Source organism: Chanodichthys erythropterus, chromosome 3 (assembly GCF_024489055.1).
Source record: "Chanodichthys erythropterus isolate Z2021 chromosome 3, ASM2448905v1, whole genome shotgun sequence".
NCBI classification, from domain to species: Eukaryota; Metazoa; Chordata; class Actinopteri; order Cypriniformes; family Xenocyprididae; genus Chanodichthys; species Chanodichthys erythropterus.
Genome location: NC_090223.1, coordinates 36,052,973 through 36,069,460, shown reverse-complemented (window position 1 = coordinate 36,069,460; position 16,488 = coordinate 36,052,973). Strand labels below are relative to the sequence as shown.

Below are 16,488 nucleotides of genomic sequence, written 5' to 3'. Positions count from 1 at the left end.
AGATTGTATTTTGGTGCTGACTAGCATATAGTATAGTTCAAGAAGGAATGACATCTACAATAAATTCACACACACAGTCTGATCAACCTAATCGTAACAGTTGTAATGGGGAAAAAAACATATCAATGAATCTATAATAAAATGTTTGATCTTGCATTCCTTTGGTTCTGAACTAAACTGCTCAATTTCAGTCCCTTGAAGATTGTTGATGTGAGCAAAGAATGTTTTTTACAATCTAAACCTGACTATAAACATACTAATCTTTATTATCTTGGATACTGTAGTGTACAATTCTGTATGTGGCTATGTTTCTGAATCAATAAAAGAGGAGGATGCAAAGGATGTTTGTCATGTCTGTCATTTTGATATTTAAAATAAACAATCTTTGGTTAAGCTATTAATACAACATGCCCATACATGGTATTTCATTTTACTCTGATTAATAAAAAATCAATGGCTTTCACCTGTGACATACTGATTGAGTAAATTGGCAGGTGCAAAGACAAATCATGCTTGTGGAGTGAGGTGGAGCCATGCTGATTTACATCTGTATAAATATGAATGGCAGCACCCTAATGTATCATTGAAACAAGCTTAGCAATAATGGGGTTTTGGCAGGTTGGATTTGGATTGGTGTTTGTTCTTGCACTTGGATTTTCTGAAGGACAATGGAGAGCAAGAGCAGCACATAATCTGAGTCCAACCAAGCTTAGGCCAAGGACATTAGCTCAAGTTTTTCAACAAGCTGATTCTAGGAAGTCTTTGGTTCCCAATAATCCTGTATTTGCACCACAAAGGTTTCCTGTTCAAACACCAGTCATGACCAACTTTGGAAAGCCTTCTCAAGATCCTTTGGGTGTTCAGTCAAAAGAGCTGTTGCAGGGTCCAGTGGCAAAACTGACGTGGAGCTTTCCAAGTCTACCAGAGGAACCACGGCAGCCAGACATTCCCTTCGAGCTGCCGCATCCTATCCCTCCCAACAGTGTAGCGGCTCAATGTGGAGAGAATTCAGTATATGTGGAAGTGAAGGAGGACTTCTTTGGGACGGGGCGTCCACTGTTGTCCTCTGCTTTTACACTGGGAGGCTGTGCTGCAACTGGAGAGGATCCTTCTGCTCAAGTGCTCATTTTTGAGTCTGAACTGCATGGATGTAGCAGCACATCAACAGTAGGGCTCTATTTTGATGTTATCATAGGTATTTTGAACTGTCCCTGTTAGTAATGTTTCTTTTTTAGGTGACTGAGGATGAGCTTGTCTATACGTTTAACCTCATCTACACCCCACAAGAGGCTTCCTATGGTGTTCCTATTGTCAGGAGCAGTGGTGCGGTGGTTGGTATTGAGTGTCACTATCCAAGGTGAGGACTAGTTTAATTCCGGCTCACTGGATGTGCTAATCCCACCATTTATGGACATAAGATGACTGCTTGTTTAACTCTTACAGAATGCATAATGTGAGCAGCAATGCCTTGATGCCCACTTGGATCCCATATGCCTCAACTAAAGTTGCAGAAGAAGTCTTTGTCCTGTCCCTCAAGCTCATGACTGGTTGGTGTAATCCAAACATGTTTGTATCATGCCTGTGCATTTGAACCTGTGCTAAGACTCTTTCTCTGCAGATGACTGGACTTTTGAGAGGCCTTCTAACCAGTACTTCCTGGGTGACATCATAAATCTTGAAGCATCAGTGCATGTGTACAACCATGTTCCTGTCCGTGTGTTTGTGGACAGCTGTGTGGCTACTGCGGCCCCTGATGTCACTTCTGTCCCCAGATACTCCTTCATTGAGAATAATGGGTAAACTGTGCAACATGTTTCCCACCAGAAGTGTTGTAGGATGTCTAACTGTGTTTTGTCCCCAGGTGCCTAGCTGATGCTAAGCTCACAGGCTCCAGGTCTCACTTTATGCCCCGGACTCAAATTGACAAGCTCCGGTTTCAGCTGGATGCGTTCAGGTTCCAGCAATTGGACAGTGGACTGGTATGTAAGCTGTAGTTGTGCAGCTCCTTGTATGAATTGCTAGCATGGTGCACAAACAATTTGTCTCTGCAGGTCTACATTACTTGCATTGTGAAGGTGGCTGCAGCATCCGCTCCGACAGCATCCGAACAGAAGGCTTGTTCATTCTCTCCTAATGGGTATGTTGCCCACTAGATCAGTGTACAGGTAAATTGGCAGTTGTAAATTTTTAATTGAGGGTTTGTCTTGTCAGTTGGGTGTCCGCAGATGATTCTGACCAGGTGTGTGGCTGCTGTGACTCCACTTGTGGCATCAGAAGTGCAAGTGATCAGCTGCTTACAGGTATGGACTAACACTGATAACTTGTTGTCATGCACCACTTTGATTCTCACTACTCATTTGTTCCTAAGGTCTACAATGGGAAAAGGCATCTGTTGGCCCCATCAATGTTAAGGAATATGGCTACGGCCAAAAATAACTGGAAATGCCATGTGACTTTTGGTGACTTAATAAAAAGTGGTCTTAATAGGCTTGTGATTTTGTCTTTACTTACACAAACACTTTGCTTAATTTCTACCCAGTTTGTGGCTTCACTGCTGTTCAGATACCGCAAGCCCTTTACTACTGGCTAGTGTGACGAAGTTTTGCCTGGCCTGTGACAACACTAAACAGCATTTCAATGGCTGTCATATGCTTACTGGAGTTTTTTTTTTTTTCCTCCCATGTCATCCGGGGGTTTTTGGGAGCCTTAACGTACTCAAACTCTTGGAAATTGGCACACGTTGGAGTCTGTGGACATTAGGAGGCTGCAAAGGATGACCTGGGTGTGGCAGGGGGGTTATATATCAAACACGCTTGCATGTATTTGAATGAAACTTGGTACACAGACCTCATTGGGCCTAACAACAACTTTCATGCTCTAAGTTATACACCAGCTCAACAGGAAGTCCGCTATTATGGGTTGCCTGAAAAACACATGCTCTAGAATTTGATATACTCCTTGGCAACAAATTTATGGCTTTTTTTTTTAATAACTTAGGCCTCCAATGAACACAAAGCTTATCACATGGCTGTGATTATTGTCATCTGTGTCCCTCTCTGTACTTGTTTTGACTACTTGTGAGGACCAAATGTCCTCACTTATTGAGGAATACTTTCACAACCCACTAGTGAGGACATTGCTGGTCCACACTATTTTAAAAGGCTTTTATAAATCAGCCAAAATGTTCATCTAGTGATGGTTACATGTTTCTGTGATGGGTACGTTTAGGAGTAGGGGTTGGGTTAGATGATGGAAAATATCATTGACCTGATATAAAATCAATGGAAGTCTATGCAATGCCCTACTAAGATAGCAATACAAACCGGTTTACCCATTTTTTTTGATGAACTTATAGAAATATTGAACTGCAAATAACTTCACACATTTGAAATTGAACCGTGACATATCACTATTCAGACAGGACTACTTTTCAAATGTCATTTGAGTTACAATTATTACCAACACCTTTGATTTCATGTTCTGATTCATACAAAACTTAAATCTTTTTTTGTTTTTACAGAGGAGAGTGTGTTTTTTAGACATGGGAATTATAGTTATGTGCTGTGTTTGCAAACATCATGTACAATGCATGTCTTTAAATTAATTATTTATTGATATAATTCATTGATTAAAAGTCAATATTTGAGTAAATTTCACTTGATTTTATAAAAGTGATGGTTAAAATATAGTTGCATAAGTGAGCAGAAACATTTTGACATGTACCTTACTATTACCTGAGACTGATATTAAAATTGTCTTTGTAGGTTCTATGATTTGGCTCTATATATTAATTTTATTTTAATTAATTTGTTTCGTTGTATACCACACATATTGAAATTAAAAGAAAGCATGCTTTTGGAGCATAAGACTGGTGCACAAACAATAGTTCAGGGTGGTTAAAAAACACAGAAAGAGAAGTGTTAGAATAATACAACATCAGCAATCACAGACATTCGCATTAGACTGGATTCGATTTCTTAGAGCACAGTGAAGTTTGAGCAAATGACAGTATATAATTTGCTCTTGAACTTTTATAGAGGTTGTCTGAGAAAAACATAGACATGGCAGATTAGGATGATATTCTGCACTTATCTGGAATTGACCTATGACATTCTATGACATGAAATTCATCTAAATTTAAATAATATCCTGGATGTGGCTATTGTGGTTTGTGATCATATGACCATCAGCTGCTGCAGTAAATGTGGTATTCAAATAACTTTGACATAGTCCTTTTATGTTTACCCATTTTAAATGCCTATTGCCCACTGTGCCACCGTGCTTTGGCCCGCCATCGCTGCTTGCAGCTATATTTAATTATTTATTTACTTTTAAATGATGTGTCAAAGTTTATTAGGTTTTTTTTTTTTTTTTACGTTTTTTTAAAGTTTAGGTTTTGATAGGACTGCTGACCAGTTCTTGTTAAACACAACACGATTACAAACCGGAACCAGAGTAATACATTTATTACATCTTACATCAGGAGCACAGTGGTGGTGCTGCTCTTGGTAACTATGAGCCAGGGAAGACCATGCATTCCATTCAGAAAGGCTCATCCCTATTCCGTAATCCCTTCAGAGGGTAAATCCTTCAGAGTGAGCTACAGAGGGATGTAGGGTTTTTTTTTTTTTTTGGAACACACTTCTGCATCCTCTTAGGGAAACAATCAAGGAGGTGTCTCTGTCACACATTTTGTACGCTGGTTGACTCCACGCTGGTTGAAGTGGCCAGTTTTGAGCACTTCAGTTTGGAACGACCCTTCAATATGGTGGCCATGATTGTTTTTACTCTGACCTAGAAAGCGGACATTGTGTACAAGATGCGGAGACACAAATGGCCATAATCTGCAGCGATACCCTGCAAGGGATGCGATATGTAATCGTTGTCATAAAAAGAGGAGGAAGAAGTGGATTATGACAGCGATGGGAATCCCATTGCTCCTACTACCAAAAAGATTATCTTGCCCCTGCCCCCTATAGATCACTCAGAGGTATTGTTACTGCATCTCTCTACAGTAGTTGTTGGAATGATGTAATTTTGTAGGCTGGAAGTTTGCATCACCCTTGTTCCCTTAACCAAAAGCAATTTAAGATTTTTTTCATTAGCTTTTAGATTATTGCAGAAATAGTCTCTTTTTTGCCACTTGATAGCAACCACCATTTTCAAGACAAGTATAAGCTTTAAAAATCACAAGGGGTTATTGCTGATGTATTTTATGTCACAGAATAAAACCTCATTTCAGGCATTTAAAGGAACACTCCACTTTTTTTGAAAATAGGCTCATTTTTCCCTATAGTTAAACAGTTTGGGTTTGAAAACAGTAAAACTCTTCAGCCGATCTCCGGGTCAGGTGGTACCACTTTTAGCATAGTTCATTGAATCTGATTAGACCACTAGCATCCCGCTCAAAAATGACCAAAGAGTTTCAGTATTTTTCCTATTTAAAACTTGACTCTTCTGTAGTTACATTGTGTACGAAGACTGACGGAAAATGAAAAGTTGCGATTTTCTAGGCCGATATGGCTAGGAACAGTACACTCATTCTCAACTTTGCTGCCGTACCATGTGTGCCGCAGGTACAATGATATTATGCAGTGCCTTTGACCCCCTGCTTGGAGACATTTGTGAGAGACACTGCGTAATATTGCACCTGCTGCACCTATGGTACGGCAGCAAAGTCAAGTTTTAAATAGGAAAAATATCGAAACTCTTTGGGCATTTTTGAGCGAGATGCTATTGGTGTAATCAGATTCAATGAACTATGCTAAGCTATGCTAAAAGTGGTACCGACAGACACGGATATCGGCTGAATGGATTCGAAAACTGTAAAACTCAACTGTTTAAGGAGTTGGAAAATGAGCCTATTTTCAAAAAAAGTGGAGTGTTCCTTTAACAAAAATTAATTTAAAAAACACACTGATTTTGGAACAATCGAACTGGAATAAAAAAAAAAAAATGCTAACTTGTTTCCAGGTTTTCGTATTCCTTCCTGCAGTTCTCTATTAATGAGCAAGGTCGTTGTAGGTTATTCGATTTTTCAAATAAAAAAGCCCCTTTATGTTCTTTTAAAAGAAAAGTATGAGGTGTAAACAATGACTTTTTACCTCTCTTCTGTCTGTAGATCGACTATCCTCCCTTTGAGAAGAACTTCTATATTGAGCATGAGGAACTCAGCAGTCTGACTGGGGCTGGAGTGGTGGAACTGAGACAGAAACTCAACCTGAAGGTCAATAGCAGCACACACAAGTACATACACAAATGATCATTCCCTTTTTTTCAACTAACATTAAAACATATTCCAAAATGAACAGGTTTCAGGTGCAGCCCCTCCTAAGCCAGCTACCAGTTTTGCCCACTTTGGATTTGATGAACAGCTTATGCACCAGATCCGTAAATCCGAGTACACTCAACCCACACCCATCCAGTGCCAGGTGAGCTGTCAAACCCACCCACAAATTACCCTTTGTTGGTTTATGCTGTCATCAAAGTAGTCATTTTAGGTTTGTTTCTACAATAATGTGTGTGTTGTTACACTAGGGTGTTCCCATATCTTTGAGTGGTAGAGACATGATTGGCATTGCCAAAACCGGCAGCGGAAAGACGGTAGCTTTTATTTGGCCAATGCTGGTGCACATCATGGACCAGAAGGAGCTGGAGCCGGGAGAAGGACCCATTGCTGTGATTGTCTGCCCCACCAGAGAGCTGTGTCAACAGGTCAGTGAGAAAGAAAGCTCCTTCATGTTAGGGGAAGGTGTACGAGATGAATGAGGAAGGAGATGAAAAATAATTACTGAGCAAAAGAATTAAATATGTTTTTCTTACGAAGAAATCTTGGTCATGAATCAAATTTTGTACTGAATTTTGGGATTTTGCAATGCTTATTTTGCGGTTCAGATCCATGCCGAGTGCAAGCGCTTCGGGAAGGTATATGGCCTCCGCTCAGTGGCAGTGTATGGAGGCGGCAGCATGTGGGAACAAGCCAAAGCTCTACAGGAAGGGGCTGAAATTGTTGTCTGCACCCCATTAAGAAAATCTCATCTTTCGATAAACAACCCCATTCAACTTGTTTCTGTTTATGAGAGGTGTTTCTTGGTTTGTCTTTTTTTCATATTAATATATTGTATGAAGATTTTATTCATATGTTTGCTCTTCTCACACAGGGTCGTCTGATCGATCATGTGAAGAAGAAAGCTACATCTCTGCAGCGAGTGACCTACCTGGTATTTGATGAAGCTGATCGCATGTTTGATATGGGCTTTGGTATGTGTGAAATGTCTTTTTTTTCCTCATTCATTTTTATTTCCTATTAAAAGCAAAGTCAAAACAGCAGTGTATTGCAGAATTGCTGTTTGGTCAACAAAGTATTGAATTAAAGGGTTAGTTCACCTAAAATGAACACTGTCATCATGTCTTAAATCTGAGAGATTTTCATCCTTCCACTGAAAGTATATTACACCAAAAAAAGCTTCAAAATGTCCACAAAGACTGTTTAATTCTGTCTACTTAAGAGACATGATCACTTATATGGTAAACAGGTTTAATTTAGGCTTATTCACATATGGAGGGCATTTTTGTTGACTGCGCAAAGCTGTTCAAAATAAAACATCATGCAAGGATTAGTGTGTCACAGAAGATATTCCTGCACTCAGCTCCTTAGCAGTTTTAGATGTTTTTTTTTTTGATTGTGCTGTTACAATGAGGGTGAGTAAATAATGATAGAATTTTGGCATTTTGGGCTGAACTATTCCTTTTAAGAAACAAAAGTACAATTGAGCTGCCTTGTCTTAAATTGAATCTGCATTATACAGAATACCAAGTGAGATCCATTGCCAGCCACGTCAGACCTGATCGACAGAGTAAGTGTCTTTCATATTCATATTATTGTGCTGCCTTAAAGCATTTCTATTAGATTTCATTTTGACTCCATCCAGTACTCACAAGCTTTTCTTGACCTCTGATCTCTCACAGCTCTCTTATTCAGTGCAACATTTCGGAAGAAAATTGAAAAGCTGGCACGAGATATTATGATCGACCCCATCCGTGTTGTGCAGGGTGACATAGGAGAGGTGCAGCCCTTGTTTCTTATACAAGAATTTGTGCTTAGTATTTGAATAAGTCTGTTTAAACTTCTTTTCTGATCCTCCCAGGCTAATGAAGATGTCACTCAGATAGTGGAGGTACTGCTGTCTGGGAAAGAGAAGTGGGGTTGGCTGACGCGCAGGCTGGTGGAGTTTACCTCCGCTGGCTCAGTGCTGGTCTTTGTCACTAAAAAGGCTAACTGCGAGGAGCTGGCTACAAATTTGAATCAGGAAGGTTATAGCCTGGGACTGCTCCATGGAGACATGGATCAGAGTGAGAGGAACAAAGTAATTGCTGACTTTAAGAAGAAGAATCTGCCCATATTGGTAGCTACTGATGTTGCTGGTTAGTGTTACTTATTTCTGCATCTGTTCAGGGAACTATTTCAATTTGTGTACTTTTTCCCTTTATTATAAATATGTTTTCATTCAAATTAATTTTCTCTTTCATTTCTCAGCTCGCGGGTTGGATATTCCATCTATCCGTACAGTCGTGAACTACGACGTAGCACGAGACATTGACACACACACACATCGAATTGGTAGAACAGGTCGTGCAGGAGAGAAAGGTGTAGCTTACACCCTGCTCACCACTAAAGACACTTCATTTGCTGGTGACCTGGTTCGCAATTTAGAGGGAGCCAATCAGAGTGTTTCAAAGGACCTGATGGACCTGGCAATGCAGGTAAAACAACATCCTGTGCACAATATACATTTTTCATAGTGCATGTTTCATTGCTTTTTTTCACTAACTTTGCATTTACTTTTTTTTTTTCTTTTCCTTTCCTTCTTCTTTAGAATCCCTGGTTCAGGAAATCCCGCTTTAAGGGTGGGAAAGGGAAGAAGATAAATATTGGAGGTGGAGGCCTGGGTTACAGGGAGAGACCTGGCCTTGGATCTGAATCTACTGTTAGTTTGACAATATTATGTAATTTATTTAAAAAATATTTATCATTTCAACCCCCCCCCCCTGATTTTCCATAGGGCCTAGTTATTCCTGTGTTTGCAATTACAAGCAGGAACCAGAGCTAATTCATTGCTAATGCATTTATTGTTACATCTTACATCAGGAGCGCAGTAGTAGTGGCGGTGCTGCTCTTGGTAACTATGAGGCCTACAAACCCTCAACTGGAGCCATGGGAGACCGTATGTCTGCCCTGAAGCAAGCATTTCAGGTAAAACAAACAAAACAAACAAACAAAAAAAACACTCTTTGCCACCATTTTTCAGTATATCAAGTATCAGTATACCATTTTTTCAGTATACCATTTTTGCCATCATGTTTTTCAGTATAGATATTGTTGGATGTATCATTCTATGGAGTTTGTTAAACATGATCTTGCATTCCTTCAGGCTCAGTATAAAAACCACTTTGTGGCGGCATCTGGTGTTCCACCTAAACTTACCACAAAGTCCAGCAGCTCTTCTGGGTGGACCAGTGCAGGAAGTCTAAGCTCTTTGCCTTCAGGAGCACCTGAGGGGCCTGACAGACCCCACCTGCCCTACTCGCCAACGTCCTCTTCCTCATTTTCCTCCATGGCGCCGCCCCCTGCCCTCAGCTCAGGCACCAAAATGAGTGGCTTCAGTAGCGCGGGCTCCCTGAGCTCAGTTTCAGACTCTTACTCTAGCTCTTCTTCAAAAGAGGGGTCCCGTAGCGATAGGAATGCTGACGACAGGGGTCGTCATGGAGATAGTCATTATCGTCATGGTGATAGGCATAGTGGGGTAGACCGTGATCGCTACGGGGAAAGGGACCGCTACAGTGACAGAGATCGTCATGGCGATAGCCGAAACGGTGAAGGGAGCCATAGGGACAGAGAGGGACGGTCAGAACGAGATGGAGGGGAAAGGTCAGGGACTCATAAGGACAGCTTTGCAGTTCCTGATCCCCCCAAACGTAAGAAAAGCAGATGGGATAATTAAAGTGTATAAGATAAAAGCAGTCAACTGTTCTTAAATCAGAACACACAGCTGACCCAGTCTCCCCAGCGGTGTCTTTATTTGTCTTTTTGTTTGTTTAAATAAATCCATCCCAGACTGACTGTTTCAGTCATTTAGAGCTGTGAATTGGCAGGATGAGTAACCAAATGCATCTTGAGCCCAAGCGTTGTGTTAAAGTAGATACTTGTTCAGTGGCAGACAAGTTGTTTCTTTCTGAAGAGACTAATAGGATGAGAAAATGTTGACTCTGACTGTAACATGAAAAATATTCTGATTTCCAGTAGTTGAATACTTTACTGTGTGCTGATTCACAGATATTTGTGAACTATATATTTTCTTTAAGACTCAGCAGTGTGTTTTAAAGTGTGCTATGTCATGTTTCACCTTTTTTTTAAAGTTCTTAAATGTCCATTAATGAGCTTGTCTTTTGTTCATACCTGTTAATATTTTAAATTCAGTTTTAGTAGACTCTTCAGATTGTATTTTGGTGCTGACTAGCATATAGTATAGTTCAAGAAGGAATGACGTCTACAATAAATTCACACACACAGTCTGATCAACCTAATCATAACAGTTGTAATGGGGAAAAAACATATCAGTGAATCTATAATAAAATGTTTGATCTTGCATTCCTTTGGTTCTGAACTAAACTACTCAATTTCAGTCAAAGAATGTTTTTTACAATCTAAACCTGACTATAAACATACTAATCTTTATTATCTTGGATACTGTAGTGTACAATTCTGTATGTGGCTATGTTTCTGAATCAATAAAAGAGGAGGATGCAAAGGATGTTTGTCATGTCTGTCATATTGATAAAATAAGCAATCATTTGGTTAAGCTACTATTACAGCATGCCTGTATATGGTACTTCATTTTACTCTGATTAATAAAGAATCAATGACTTTCACCTGTGACATACTGATTGAGTAAATTGGCAGGTGCAAAGACAAATCATGCTTGTGGAGTGAGGTGGAGCCATGCTGATTTACATCTGTATAAATATGAATGGCAGCACCCTAATGTATCATTGAAACAAGCTTAGCAATAATGGGGTTTTGGCAGGTTGGATTTGGATTGGTGTGTGTTCTTGCACTTGGATTTTCTGAAGGACAATGGAGAGCAAGAGCAGCACACAATCTGAGTCCAACCAAGCTTAGGCCAAGGACATTAGCTCAAGTTTTTCAACAAGCTGATTCTAGGAAGTCTTTGGTTCCCAATAATCCTGTATTTGCACCACAAAGGTTTCCTGTTCAAACACCAGCCATGACCAACTTTGGAAACCCTTCTCAAGATCCTTTGGGTGTTCAGTCAAAAGAGCTGTTGCAGGGTCCAGTGGCAAAACTGACGTGGAGCTTTCCAAGTCTACCAGAGGAACCACGGCAGCCAGACATTCCCTTCGAGATGCCGCATCCTATCCCTCCCAACAGTGTAGCGGCTCAGTGTGGAGAGAATTCAGTATATGTGGAAGTGAAGGAGGACTTCTTTGGGACGGGGCGTCCACTGTTGTCCTCTGCTTTTACACTGGGAGGCTGTGCTGCAACTGGAGAGGATCCTTCTCCTCAAGTGCTCATTTTTGAGTCTGAACTGCATGGATGTAGCAGCACATCAACAGTAGGGCTCTATTTTGATGTTATCGTAGGTATTTTGAATTGTCCCTGTGAGTGATGTTTGTTCTTTTTAGGTGACTGAGGATGAGCTTGTCTATACGTTTAACCTCATCTACACCCCACAAGAGGCTTCCTATGGTGTTCCTATTGTCAGGAGCAGTGGTGCGGTGGTTGGTATTGAGTGTCACTATCCAAGGTGAGGACTAGTTTAATTCAGGCTCACTGGATGTGCTAATCCCACCATTTATGGACATAAGATGACTGCTTGTTTAACTCCTACAGAATGCATAATGTGAGCAGCAATGCCTTGATGCCCACTTGGATCCCATATGCCTCAACTAAAGTTGCAGAGGAAGTCTTTGTCCTGTCCCTCAATCTCATGACTGGTTGGTGTAATCCAAACCTGTTTGTATCATGCCTGTGCATTTGAACCTGCGCTAAGACTCTTTCTCTGCAGATGATTGGACTTTTGAGAGGCCTTCTAACCAGTACTTCCTGGGTGACATCATAAATCTTGAAGCATCAGTGCATGTGTACAACCATGTTCCTGTCCGTGTGTTTGTGGACAGCTGTGTGGCTACTGCAGCCCCTGATGTCACTTCTGTCCCCAGATACTCCTTCATTGAGAATAATGGGTAAACTGTGCAACATGTTTCCCACCAGAAGTGTTGTAGGATGTCTAACTGTGTTTTGTCCCCAGGTGCCTAGTTGATGCTAAGCTCACAGGCTCCAGGTCTCACTTTATGCCCCGGACTCAAATTGACAAGCTCCGGTTTCAGCTGGATGCGTTCAGGTTCCAGCAATTGGACAGTGGACTGGTATGTTGTAGTTGTGCAGCTCCTTGTATGAATTGCTAGCATGGTGCACAAACAATTTGTCTCTGCAGGTCTACATTACTTGCATTGTGAAGGTGGCTGCAGCATCTGCTCCGACAGCATCCGAGCAGAAAGCCTGTTCATTCTCTCCTAATGGGTATGTTGCGCACTAGATCAGTGTACAGGTAAATTGGCAGTTGTAAATTTTTAATTGAGGGTTTGTCTTGTCAGTTGGGTGTCCGCAGATGATTCTGACCAGGTGTGTGGCTGCTGTGACTCCACTTGTGGCATCAGAAGTGCAAGTGATCAGCTGCTTACAGGTATGGACTAACACTGATAACTTGTTGTCATGCACCACTTTGATTCTCACTACTCATTTGTTCCTCAGGTCTACAATGGGAAAAGGCATCTGTTGGCCCCATCAATGTGAAGGAATATGGCTACGGCCAAAAATAACTGGAAATGCCGTGTGACTTTTGGTGACTTAATAAAAAGCTGTCTTAATAGGCTTGTGACTTGTCTTTACTTACACAAACACTTTGCTTAATTTCTATCCAGTTTGTGGCTTCACTGCTGTTCAGATACCGCAAGCCCTTTACTACTGGCTAGAAACTAGAAGTTTTGCTTGGCCTGTGACAACACTAAACAGCATTTCAATGGCTGTCATATGCTTACTGGAGTTGTTTTTAGGGCCCAAGACACTGGGCTTTTTTTCCTCCCATGTCATCCTGGTGTTTTTGGGAGCCTTAACGTGCTCAAACTCTTGGAAATTGGCACACGTTGGAGTCTGTGGACATTAGGAGGCCGCAAAGGATGACCTGGGTGTGGCAGGGGGGTTATATATCAAACACGCTTGCATGTATTTGAATGAAACTTGGTACACAGACCTCCATTAGGCCTAACAACTTTCATGCTCTAAGTTATACACCAGCTCAACAGGAAGTCAGCTATTATGGATTGCCTTAAACATGCTCTAGAATTTGATATACTCCTTGGCAACAAATTTATGGCCTTTTTTTTTTTTTTTAATGAGACTTATGCCTCCAATGAACACACCGCTTATCACATGGCTGTGATTATTGTCGTCTGTGTCCTTCTCTGTACTTGTTTTGACTACTTGTGAGGACCAAATGTCCTCACTTATTGAGGAATACTTTCACAACCCACTAGTGAGGACATTACTGGTCCACACTATTTTAAAAGGCTTATAAATCAGCCAAAATATGTTTTCATCTAGTGATGGTTACATGTTTCTGTGATGGGTAGGTTTAGGAGTAGGGGTTGGGTTAGATGATAGAAAATATCATTGACCTGATATAAAATCAATGGAAGTCTATGCAATTTCCTCACTAAGATGGCAATACAAACCTGTTTACCCATTTTTTTTCTGATGAACTTATAGAAATATTGAACCGCAAATAACTTCACACATTTGAAATTGAACCGTGACATATCACTATTCAGACAGGACAGGACTACTTTTCAAATGTCATTTGAGTTACAATTACCAACACCTTCGATTTCATGTTCTGATTCATACAAAACTTAAATCTTTTTTTTGTTTTTACAGAGGAGAGTGTGTTTTTTAGACATGGGAATTATAGTTATGTGCTGTGTTTGCAAACATCATGTACAATGCATGTCTTTAAATTAATTATTTATTGATATAATTCAAATTGATTCAAAATCAATATTTGAGTAAATTTCACTTGATTTTATAAAAGTGATGGTTAAAATATAGTTGCATAAGTGAGCAGAAACATTTTGACATGTACCTTACTATTACCTGAGACTGATATTAAAATTGTCTATGCACTGTGGATATGGAGATCTGCATGATGAGATGGTAAGAGATAGACTTGTGGGTCTGACAGACAAGAGGCTGTCGGAACAGTTGCAACTTGACCCTGAATTGTCTTGAGAAGGCTGTTGTTCGAGTTTGACAGAGTGAACAAATAAAAAACAACAAGAACTGCTCAAGTCAAACTTCAAGGGTGAAGAACAGCTGGATAGTGTGCAGACTAAACAGAACAGTAATGTGAAATTAAAACAAGTGAGGCCACAATATGGACAGCTGACAAGGAAATCACCTCAGGAAAGACCTAGAAAGCGGACATTGTGTACAAGATGTGGAGACACAAATGGCCACAATCTGCAGCGATACGATGCAAGGGATGCAATATGTAATCGTTGTCTTAAAAAGAGGAGGAAGAAGTGGATTATGACAGTGATGGGAATCCCATTGCTCCTACTACCAAAAAGATTATCTTGCCCCTGCCCCCTATAGATCACTCAGAGGTATTGTTACTGCATCTCCCTACAGTAGTTGTTGGAATGATGTAATTTTGTAGGCTGGAAGTTTGCATCACCCTTGTTCCCTTAACCAAAAGCAATTTAAGATTTTTTTCATTAGCTTTTAGATTATTGCAGAAATAGTCTCTTTTCTTGCCACTTGATAGCAACCACCATTTTCAAGACAAGTAAAAGCTTTAAAAATAACAAGGGGTTATTGCTGATGTATTTTATGTCACAGAATAAAACCCTCATTTCAGGCATTTAAAGGAACACTCCACTTTTTTTGAAAATAGGCTCATTTTTCCCTATAGTTAAACAGTTTGGGTTTGAAAACAGTAAAACTCTTCAGCCGATCTCCGGGTCAGGTGGTACCACTTTTAGCATAGTTCATTGAATCTGATTAGACCACTAGCATCCCGCTCAAAAATGACCAAAGAGTTTCAGTATTTTTCCTATTTAAAACTTGACTCTTCTGTAGTTACATTGTGTACGAAGACTGACGGAAAATGAAAAGTTGCGATTTTCTAGGCTGATATGGCTAGGAACAGTACACTCATTCTCAACTTTGCTGCCGTACCATGTGTGCCGCAGGTACAATGATATTATGCAGTGCCTTTGACCCCCTGCTTGGAGACATTTGTGAGAGACACTGCGTAATATTGCACCTGCTGCACCCATGGTACGGCAGCAAAGTCAAGTTTTAAATAGGAAAAATATCGAAACTCTTTGGTCATTTTTGAGTGTGATGCTACTGGTGTAATCAGATTCAATGAACTATGCTAAGCTATGCTAAAAGTGGTACCGACAGACACGGATATCGGCTGAATGGATTCGAAAACTGTAAAACTCAACTGTTTAAGGAGTTGGAAAATGAGCCTATTTTCAAAAAAAGTGGAGTGTTCCTTTAACAAAAATTTATTTAAAAAACACACTGATTTTCGAACAATCGAACTGGAATTTTAAAAAAAAAAATGCTAACTTGTTTCCAGGTTCTTGTATTCCTTCCTGCAGTTCTCTATTAATGAGCAAGGTCATTGTAGGTTATTCGATTTTTCAAATAAAAAAGCCCCTTTATGTTCTTTTAAAAGAAAAGTATGAGGTGTAAACAATGACTTTTTACCTCTCTTCTGTCTGTAGATCGACTATCCTCCCTTTGAGAAGAACTTCTATATTGAGCATGAGGAACTCAGCAGTCTGACTGGGGCTGGAGTGGTGGAACTGAGACAGAAGCTCAACCTGAAGGTCAATAGCAGCACACACAAGGCAAGGCAAGGCAAGGCAAGGCAAGGCAAGGCAAGGCAAGGCAAGGCAAGGCAAGGCAAGGCAATTTTATTTGTATAGCACATTTCATACACAATGGTAATTCAAAGTGCTTTACATAAAAAAGAATAATAAAAATAGAACATAAGGAATAGAAATAACAGTAAAAACAGATAATTTTGCTATCTGGATGGAAGAGCTAGGAAGTCTCAGGGAGTTTGTTGTTGTTGTTGTTGTTGTTGTCGTCGTCCATCAGAGTTGGATCTAAACAGATCCATTCATCAGAGCAGATCAGAATGGATCTTCCTCATCCAACAGGACTGCTACCTGTTAAGGCACTTCAAACTGATAAACATAGTTTCAATCTCCCCTTTTGCCAAGACACCTCAAACTGCACCACACAGCCCTAATCCCCCTTCCGGAGATATTTTACCTATGGAACGCAGTTCAAATTTCCCTTTGGAAATTTCCCCCTTTGGAAAGTGTCCT

At 40.3% G+C, this 16,488-nt stretch overlaps 3 protein-coding genes across 3 annotated transcripts; all 3 read left to right on the top strand.

Annotated features, from left to right (window-relative positions):
- The first annotated feature begins 603 nt into the window (after positions 1–603).
- On the top strand, positions 604–2,436 carry LOC137011731 (zona pellucida sperm-binding protein 3-like). The gene is made up of 8 exons (XM_067374834.1): positions 604–1,167; positions 1,236–1,357; positions 1,444–1,547; positions 1,619–1,796; positions 1,862–1,979; positions 2,052–2,137; positions 2,212–2,300; positions 2,369–2,436. Exons 1-8 carry the CDS (start codon positions 604–606, stop codon positions 2,434–2,436), a joined length of 1,329 nt encoding a protein of 442 aa, XP_067230935.1.
- Positions 2,437–4,514: 2,078 nt separating this feature from the next.
- LOC137004445 (ATP-dependent RNA helicase DDX42-like) lies at positions 4,515–10,001 on the top strand. The gene is made up of 14 exons (XM_067364776.1): positions 4,515–4,581; positions 4,896–4,990; positions 6,122–6,226; positions 6,312–6,431; positions 6,538–6,714; positions 6,895–7,022; positions 7,160–7,260; positions 7,809–7,856; positions 7,969–8,066; positions 8,148–8,424; positions 8,537–8,763; positions 8,877–8,987; positions 9,149–9,253; positions 9,432–10,001. The coding sequence occupies exons 1-14, from the start codon at positions 4,515–4,517 to the stop codon at positions 9,999–10,001; spliced, it is 2,229 nt and encodes a 742-aa protein (XP_067220877.1).
- Positions 10,002–11,069: 1,068 nt separating this feature from the next.
- LOC137011726 (zona pellucida sperm-binding protein 3-like) lies at positions 11,070–12,900 on the top strand. Its single transcript, XM_067374825.1, has 8 exons — positions 11,070–11,633; positions 11,704–11,825; positions 11,912–12,015; positions 12,087–12,264; positions 12,330–12,447; positions 12,516–12,601; positions 12,676–12,764; positions 12,833–12,900. The coding sequence occupies exons 1-8, from the start codon at positions 11,070–11,072 to the stop codon at positions 12,898–12,900; spliced, it is 1,329 nt and encodes a 442-aa protein (XP_067230926.1).
- The last annotated feature ends 3,588 nt before the right edge of the window (positions 12,901–16,488 follow it).

Bases quoted from the DNA above. Each gene is read 5' to 3' on its own strand.
- LOC137011731 (XM_067374834.1), top strand. From the start codon at position 604: ATGGGGTTTTGGCAGGTTGGATTTGGATTGGTGTTTGTTCTTGCACTT. The intron at 1,358-1,443 runs GTGAGGACTAGT...TAACTCTTACAG, and splicing joins ATTGAGTGTCACTATCCAAG to AATGCATAATGTGAGCAGCA. The intron at 1,980-2,051 runs GTATGTAAGCTG...TTGTCTCTGCAG, and splicing joins AGCAATTGGACAGTGGACTG to GTCTACATTACTTGCATTGT.
- LOC137004445 (XM_067364776.1), top strand. From the start codon at position 4,515: ATGAGCCAGGGAAGACCATGCATTCCATTCAGAAAGGCTCATCCCTAT. The intron at 6,227-6,311 runs GTCAATAGCAGC...CAAAATGAACAG, and splicing joins GACAGAAACTCAACCTGAAG to GTTTCAGGTGCAGCCCCTCC. The intron at 8,764-8,876 runs GTAAAACAACAT...CTTCTTCTTTAG, and splicing joins TGATGGACCTGGCAATGCAG to AATCCCTGGTTCAGGAAATC.
- LOC137011726 (XM_067374825.1), top strand. From the start codon at position 11,070: ATGGGGTTTTGGCAGGTTGGATTTGGATTGGTGTGTGTTCTTGCACTT. The intron at 11,826-11,911 runs GTGAGGACTAGT...TAACTCCTACAG, and splicing joins ATTGAGTGTCACTATCCAAG to AATGCATAATGTGAGCAGCA. The intron at 12,265-12,329 runs GTAAACTGTGCA...TTTTGTCCCCAG, and splicing joins TCCTTCATTGAGAATAATGG to GTGCCTAGTTGATGCTAAGC.